Source organism: Schistocerca cancellata, chromosome 6 (assembly GCF_023864275.1).
Source record: "Schistocerca cancellata isolate TAMUIC-IGC-003103 chromosome 6, iqSchCanc2.1, whole genome shotgun sequence".
Lineage (NCBI taxonomy): Eukaryota > Metazoa > Arthropoda > Insecta > Orthoptera > Acrididae > Schistocerca > Schistocerca cancellata.
The window spans coordinates 648,898,932-648,907,957 of record NC_064631.1 but is presented as its reverse complement, the minus strand read 5'-3'; the positions used below and the strand labels follow the sequence as shown (position 1 = coordinate 648,907,957).

Sequence of the window (9,026 nt, the reverse complement as noted above, 5' to 3'; positions counted from 1 at the left end):
AGACGGCACATTTGTGACAAGAAGACTGCTGGGGATTAGGAGCAGTGAGATGATCCTTCCAGGGAGAATACCTGCCACCCAACAAACAGAGAAGACATCAACATCATGGCAGGCAGTATATCTGCCATCCATGCTGAAGCAGTGTCCTGCCATGCTACATAGCAGCTGCTTGCAACCAGTGGCAACTTGGCTTCATTAGTCACCTGGAAGACTGCAGCTCTTGACAAACTTTCACACCTTGCTGTCCTGAACCAGGTCTCTGAGGCCATGATGTAGGCTGCAACAAGCAGGCGAGCTGACTTTCCACAGCCATCCACAGAAACACACTCCCAACACAGTCTGTGTCTGGAGTGGTGAAGACAGGCCAGCATGCTGGCCTCCAAAGAGCTGTCAGCCCCACTGCCAGAAATGGAAGAAAAAAATCTGAAAGGGGGGAAAAGATGACAACGCAACAACGAAAGGTAATTTTTCTTACATTTGCAGACCCTGGAAGCATAGTGCTATGTGCTCAGACTCCATTGATATTAGGGGGAGAATCATTCACAGAAGTAAGTGTCTCAGTTGTACAGTATCCAGGCATGATAATTATAGATAAAACCAGGTGTAATACCTATAGATACCATCACCACCTGCCCGAGTCATTTCCAGCTCATTTAGTTAATGTGTTTTGCAAAAAATGAAAATTACTCTGAATATCAGCTGGTGGTATTATGACTCAGGAATGATTTAAGAATGGCATGACCAGTTTACAGCTGTATACTGTAGGCAGACCTAAGAATGTAATACGTGATTATCCAAAACTGCCTGATTAATTATTTAACTGAATCTTATATTGGATAGAAAAGGAATTAAATCTCTCTGTATCTTAGTATAAAAACAAATTTCATTTATTTACATGTTTTTCAAAGTACATATGCATTATACAAATTATAAAGCAAAATCTTTCATAAATTCTTTGTAATATTAATTTACAACAAAACCTGATTATACATTATATTTTTAATTTCACCTCCAGATTCAAGAATAAATAAATTCTTATATGACACAACTCTTGGCTAGATGCATAGAGCTGTCTGTGGGAGAAACATGGCAATCTCAAACCCATTCCAAAATTCTAAGTACTCTGTCCCTGTGATTTATTGACTATGACTGAGAATACAAGTCCCAATATAAATTGCATTGTCTTGGTATTTAAAAGGACATCCAGCAGAATGAGTGATATCTAAAGAGTAAAAACAGTATCATATTCTTTCTTTTCTGTTAACATTTTCACATAATTTAAATTCCACAACATCCGTGTATCATCCATTCCCTCTAAACAGGTTTGCACAGTGTGTGAAACATTTACTACACTGGGTGACCTTGCCTGTACTACTGTGAAATTTTGAAAGAATGGATGTCCAACCTGGATGCATGGTCTAAACAGTCAAAGATGCACCATTAGTGCATATCACATTGTTATTACCTCTTTCATTAGTCTTGTTGTCATCTGTCACAATGACATCAGTGAGTTCAAAATGTCTTTTCTGAAAAATATCACACTTCTTTCATTCATTCAGAAACATTCACTTAAAAGTTCTTTGAGAAAACCACAAAAAATGTGAGCTAAGAAGACATAAAAGAAATGAATATGGTAGGTGTGTGTAACAGTACTTTGACAATAAGACATGTGATCTTATATTACACAGTAAAATGTCAGTAAACATCTTGTGACAATGGAAATTAGGAAATATTGCACATAAAGCCCAGTTCTAGATTGAACATAAAAATAACGTGCTATCACTCGTCTGTATAGAAGGAAAATGGAATTTATCATTTGTCCTATACAAACAATTTTTGCATTCAGTTGTTGACACAGACATTTAAATTATGAGCTTTACATTTCACTGATACAAGAATAGTTATGCTTGCTTAATTAATCAGGATGGTAATCAATTTCTGGTATGGTAAATAAGCAAACAAGAACTAACAGTTCAATGCTGCCAGAAAATGTTGTATTTGGAACATAAAATGTTTAAGACAAAAATAAAAAAATGCAAATGTTACTTTCATATCAGCTGGATCCATACAGTGTTAGATTGTACACTACAATTCGTCCAAAGAAGTCTGTGCTTGAGTTGAACACAAATTTGACAACTTTTGCAGGTGTCACACTTTTTAGTGAAAATTTCTGTAAAGAATTTATATCCTCTGGATAAAATGGCTCCACATACTTCTCACTTTCAGGCCCAGGCACTATCTCTATTTGGCAGTCTTTTCCAACAAATCCTCCTTGAAACTGTATTTCAAATGCTGAAAGATTTTTCACATCTGGAAACTCAATTTCAATCCATTGTGGTGATCCCTGTTAACATTTCAAATATGTTAGTTTGTAAACAAAATCAATAAATTGTAGGTACAGTGTAAGATGCTTTAAACATGATACACTAAAGAAATTTTAAATCTCCAGCTGCTTCTACTACTTTTCATTTATATCTTGATTAAAATAACTTTGTGACTGGTTTCAGCAAGTTGAGTAGTTGGCACTATGTGTCAGTCAACCAAAACTCTTTCTCTTACTCCACATGCTCGTTGTGTTGCCTTTTTTGTAGGTGCATTAAGAACCTTGCCAGACAAATCATGTAACCAAGTGTGAGGGGGAGGAGGGGAGCAGCTGGAAATACCATTTCCCCCTCCCCTCCTCTCCCCTCCCCATCCCCACCCCCAGCCATCACCTCCCCCTGACGCCTGCCAATCACAAGTTATTTTATTTAAGCTATAAAGAAAATAAATCGCAGAATAGAGAAATGAAGTGGAGTTTGAAAAGGGGCTAAATTACTTCATATGGGATATAAAAGGATTATCAAAAGTGCAGTAACGAAATTAGGATGAAATAGAAATTAAATCAGGACATTTATTATACTCCAAGGAACAAAGTAGGTAGGAGGTTCAGATGTAATGCATCTTGTGAACCAGAGGATTAAAAACAATATTATAAATAGTTAGGGAACCTCACAGAGCATCAGGACTTGTATTCAAAACAAGAAATAGGAGTCACATACACTTCCTTCACGCCTATGGACCAATTTGCACTGATTGTGATGAGTTAACACACCCCTGTGAAAAGTTACAGAAACTGATAAATCCTCCTACAGGATGAAACTGGGGGCTTTTAATGTCAAAGATGGACAAAAATAATGAACAGTTCTTTAGTTGGAAATTGTGGGTACAATTTTATGAGTGACAGAAGTTGCTGAGAACAACATGTTTGGCCTTAATATGTTGTTCTGGACACAAAAAAGTATAAAAAAAGACCAAATAGCCCTAACAATGAAACTGATTATTATGTATCAACTAACAAAGAAATTGTACAGGATGTATCAGTAGTAAACCACTTTTGAATTGTAAGTGATATAAGACCTGGAGAGAAAATAGATGGAAAAATAGAAACAACCAGGTTCATGTGTTAGAAAATAACATATAGAGATTACGAGAATTTATTTAAGGGGAGAGCACAACCAAGTGAAATAAACCAACAAGTTCTGCATCTTCAAAAAATAATATCATATAGATACAGACAAAATGGAAGATTATTTTAAAAAGGAAATCATGCAAAAGCAAGAAATTTTGCAGGGACAAAGAAAGAAAGGAAGAATGAATGAAAATCTCAAATGGAAAGAGGGAGCTATTAAATAAATGACAAAAATTTCAACAAACCAAAAAAAGAATATGCTAAATTAACCAAAACTGTTTGAAGATGTCTTTGAGAAGATACATTGAAAATCTGCTAAGAGAAAACACTGAGAACAGCATCACATTTCATTACTTAAGATGGCACGGAAATAATGCAAGATGAAGTATATAAAGCCATTTTGATGTAAGAAGAAAGGAAAAACTTGCAGACAGCAGTGTTTCAGATGATATTATTGAAGCTGAAGTAAAAATTATACAAGCAAAATTGTTTACAGAATGTTTGTGAAAGAAGATAATTCATCAAAACTGGAAAAAATGTTGGAATGATCCTACTTCAAGTGAAAGAAATAAAAAAAATACATAAAAAACTGTAGGCATATAAGGCTCCAACAAATAATGTTCAGTGCTTTCAGCTTCATAGAAGAACATTATACTTTTTTCTTGATACAGTTACATTCAACTTTTTTTATTTTTTTGTTTGTGGTGACTAGTTTCTGACTACATTGTCCACTCTCAAATCATAGCCAACAAACAATACATAAGTGTTAGGGGAATCTTTAAGTTTCTTTGCATTCCAGAATAATTTGACAACTCCCATTAGGATTCACACAATTAACATCACATACTATTACTGTAAATGTTAATTTACATTTCCAGCAGTGGATACATATACAGTAGCCATTACTAATATTTTGGTATACGTACAGAACAGTAATGCTTATTCAGAATCCAGCAACTTCACTAAGACAAGCAGTGTAAGTTCCCTCCAAATGTATGTGGTATACTGAAGGTCCATATTATGACCGTATCAAAGTGAGTTCGACAGAGGTCACTAGTGGCTAAATGTGATATTCTTACATGCTGCAAAGCTTTACACATTTCATGCTGTTATAATGGTAATCATCCACTGCCCATTAAATAGTACTAGTCCATGTACAATTTTCATAACCTCTAACACAATCTACTAAACAATTTTCATGAACTAATTAAAGCTGTCAAAACCAGGCAGCATTTGAGACTTAGATTCAGGGCACCTACCTTGTGTTGTCATGGTGAAATGGTGAAATTTAAAGCCATTCACAACTTTCACTGATAATATCTGGAAAAGGACAGATTGCCACTCACCACGAAGATGAACCATCCAGTTGCAGGCAGGCACAATGAAAAACACACATTCACCCAAGTAAGCACACCTCATTCACACATGACTGCTACTGCTGGGAGATTACGGTCAGAGCTGCTGGTGGTACTGTCATGTGTGCATGAGGTGTGCTTGCTTTTCTGAGGAAGGCTTTGGCCGAAAGATCAATGTAACAGTCTTTTCGTTATGCCTGTCTGCAACTCAAAGTGTCACCTTTACAGTGAGTAGCAATATATCCTTTTCAGAACATTGTTGATATTCCAACAGGACTTTCCACTGTGTTATATGAAAATAATTATGATATAAAAATGCAGATTTCCATTGGTCTACTTATTACTGACTATTTGCCATTTTTATACTTTTAAGTTATGTTTTGACAACAGCTTACAGCCACTTCAGACATTTGATTACACCTCATTATGGCACTGCATTTTTAATGCTTCCTGACTTTTGACAGTTTTAATTTTAAATTATAATTGTTTAGTAGATTGTATTTAATGTCATGAATCTGCAACTGGATTAATACTATTTAATGAGCAGTGGATGGTTACCACAGTAGAAGCATGAAGCATGTAAGGCTTCACAGTGCATAACAATATCACAAGTAACCACAACTGAACTCTATCGAGTTCACTTCAATACGGAGTCATATCACGGACCTTCAGTATACCATGTACTTTTGGAGGGAGTGTACACTACTTGTCTTACTGAAGTTACTGGACCCTGAATAAGCAATACTATTTAATACATATGTGAAAATAGCAGTTATGGTTACTGCGTATGTGTGCACTGTAGAAACGTATAAGGAGCGATAAAAATGTCTCCATTTGAGGGCGCTGCTTCAGTGTATATGCATCATAATGTGACTAAGGTGAGTATACAAGCATCAACAAGCAGACAACGGAACAGATTAGTGTGGCATTCTTGTCTTTCCAATATGCTTGCAGTGAATGCAGAAGCTCAAAATGGCTCTGAGCACTATGCGGCTTAACATTTGAGGTCATCAGTCGCCTAGAACTTTGAAATAATTAAACCTAACTAACCTAAGGACATCACACACGTCCATACCCGAGGCAGGATTCGAACCTGCGACCATAGTAGTCGCTCGGCTCCAGACTGTAGCGCCTAGAACTGCACGGCCACTCCAGTCGGCAATGCAGAAGCATAAACTACAGAAAACTTATTACCAAAAGTTTCCAAACATGACCAACATGCTGTTATTCTTTTCTTGGCTGCTTAAGAACAAACACCATTAGACTTACATTGGAGAATGATGAATGTGTATGGGGCAGCACGTCTTTTGAAAACCACTATTGTGAAATGATTCGCCAAAGGGTGCTGCTGCTTCATGGAAATGCATGTTCCCATATCCCAAATGTTGTAATGCAGAAGTTATGCAACTCAAGCGGGAGACACTCGAGCACTCGATCTATAGTCATGATCTCTCTCCATGCTATTGTCACACCTTCACTCCCTTAAAAAGGCCTCGAAAGGTCCACGAATCCTGTCAGATGAGGATGTGCAGTAGGCAGTTCAGACTTCTTCATACAGCAGGACATAGTATTTTACTGAACAGGTATCGTCAACCTAATGGCGATTTTGCATGTCTGTCACACCAATCCTAGACTGTAAGGCCTTTGAATGGAAACTTTTTGATCACTCTCTGTATGAGTATGTTAGCATTTACAATGAAGGTATGTAATGTTAATTATACTAATGGGAGTTGTCTAATTTTGTGTTGTTTGACAAACTGCCTATTGGCTCCTGTCTCAGGTTCTTCGGCCGACGTTCATCTAATGGCGTTACTGACGTTTCACCAGCACGAGTGGCTGGCATTGTCAAAGCTTCACCCTCCATTGCCGGTGGTGAACTGGAGCCAAGCTTGTGGCCGCAGACTATATGTACCTGGCGTGCCAACATCTGAGGGCTTCTCCGCGGTCATTTCCGGTGCGGTTCTCCTCTTGCTACCCACGACGGTTGTTCGCTGCAGTATGGAAGCCAGGATCTGTTTACCTTAAGGCTTTCCTCTTTCTTGTTGAAACTGTTCGCGTGTGATAGTGCTTCTCTACAGCCAGAATTTCTGTGTTGGCGAATTTTGTTACGTGGTCGGTCTCACTCAGTGCGTGCTCTGCCATGGCCGATTTCTCCACCTGCCCCAACCTGCAATGTCGCTTATGCTCTTTGATCCTGGTGTTAATTGATCGTCCAATCATTCCAACATTGCAGGTTGGGGCAGGTGGAGAAATCGGTCATGGCAGAGCACGTACTGAGTGAGACCGACCATGTAATAAAATAAAATTTGCCGACATGGAAGTTCTGGCTGTAGAGAAGCACTATCACACGCGCTTGTTCAGAGAAGCTGTAGAAATACAAAAACATGTGAACAGTTTCAACAAGAAAGAGGAAAGCCTTAAGGTAAACAGATCCTGGCTTCCTGTACTGCAGTGAATGACCGTCACACATAGCAAGAGGAGAACCACACCGGAAATGACCGCGGAGAAGCCCTCGGACTTTGGCGCGCCACGTACATATAGTCTGCAGTCGCGAGCTCGGCTCCAGTTCGCCACCGGCAATGGAGAGTGAAGCTTTGACAATGCCAGCCACTCGTGCTGGCAAAACATCAGTAAAATCATTAGATGAATGTCGGCCGAAGAACCCAGGACAGGAGCCAACAGGTAGTTTGTCAACAAGTGGCCATGAAAGCCTTAACAGTTTTGTGTTGTTTGTTGGCTACGGTTTGAGAATGGACAATGTAGTCCAAAACTAGCAAATAAATAAATAAATAAATAAAAATTCAACTGTGACAGAGGACAGAAACTGAAGAAATAATAAAATTTATTAATCCAAGTTCCTAGTCCTTGCTCCTATATTATGCTGGAACTTCATGCCTTGTACTTTATTCAAATAATGGAACAAGCTTACTTCAGAAGCAGATACAACATGAGAAACAACTTGCCAATGAATGACACTATAATTATCATCTTGCATAAGATACATAGGTTTTGTGTAAGCTTCTTGACTAATTTTATTCTAAGGTTGCTTCAGATACAAGGCACTGATTGCCCCTATCACAGTGAACTGAATAATGTAAATGTCAGTTCTACTGCTTTCATAGCAGTGCATAGTTCAGCAAGGGAATGGGCATTAGGAAATGTGATGCTATAGAATTAAAATTATTTTCAGCAGCCATACAGGAAGTTTGCAGATTCTTAAGCTGAGAAAATAAAGAAGGCATGTGTTAGTCCTGCTATTCTATAACATTGCTGTAGTGCAGCCATGTTCTAAATTTTGAAGTTCCTGCCAGCCTAAATATCTAAGGCTTTTTTCAAATATATGAACTCAAAATGAAACTTGTAAAAAAAAAAAAGTCAATCCTTCAGAAGAAGATGGGTTTAGATCTTTTGAAACCGTGGTCAAGGTTATTTGAAAACCATCATTTTTTGCAATTGATTGGCTGTCCTTTACCCCTACTGAAAGCATGTGCATTACTGAAAAGTATCTGAACCACCTTCACCTTGCTGTTGATATCATATTGTTTGCCGCTAGTATATACAAATGAAAGAGCTTAACAGAACGAGTTTGAAAATAGCCTCAAATTAATTGTAATAAGACAAATCATGCAAATAAATACTACAGAAAAGGAATTCGTACATACTAACAATGAAACATTTGACCAGCTGAGTTTTTGTATACAGAACAACTGAAGGCATCTGGACTGTCTGGGGGACAAAAATGGAAGAGTGAAAGTGGCCTGGAGTGCTTATGATAAACTAAAAGCTTTTCAAATTGAAGGTATCAGCATGTCTGACACTGACACATTTGTTGAGAAGTGATGGTCTAATGGTTAATTTTGTGTTACATCATTACCATCAGCAACTATTTCTATCAAGTACCTCCTCTAGACTTTTCTCTGTGTTACAGTCTTCAGTAATATGTATTCATGGTGTTTCAGCACGTTTTCTAATGCTCTCTACCTACTTTCCATTAGGCTGAAATCTCAATCTTTTCCTCTCTTTTGGAAGTGCATGAGACAGGAACATGGTGCTGCACTTCCTGCCTCTCCCTCCCAGCTGTCAGTCTCCTTTTCTTCCAACCCTCCCTCCCCCATCTCACACTCTTTCTCCCCTCACCCATTATAGCTAGTATATCACCTCAGATGAACTACAGTGCAGGTAAAATGTACTATGTTCGTATGGTGTATCCTGTAGTTAGC

The 9,026-nt window shown here is 38.0% G+C and overlaps 1 protein-coding gene across 1 annotated transcript in view; it reads right to left on the bottom strand.

Annotated features, from left to right (window-relative positions):
- Nucleotides 1-895: 895 nt before the first annotated feature.
- LOC126191439 (nuclear receptor 2C2-associated protein) overlaps nucleotides 896-9,026 on the bottom strand; it is a 60,117-nt gene continuing 51,986 nt past the window's right edge. The window contains exon 3 of the mRNA XM_049932316.1: nucleotides 896-2,344. Within this exon, the coding sequence (XP_049788273.1) occupies nucleotides 2,054-2,344 (291 nt within the window). The 3' untranslated portion in view covers nucleotides 896-2,053. The remainder of the gene's footprint in view (nucleotides 2,345-9,026) is intronic.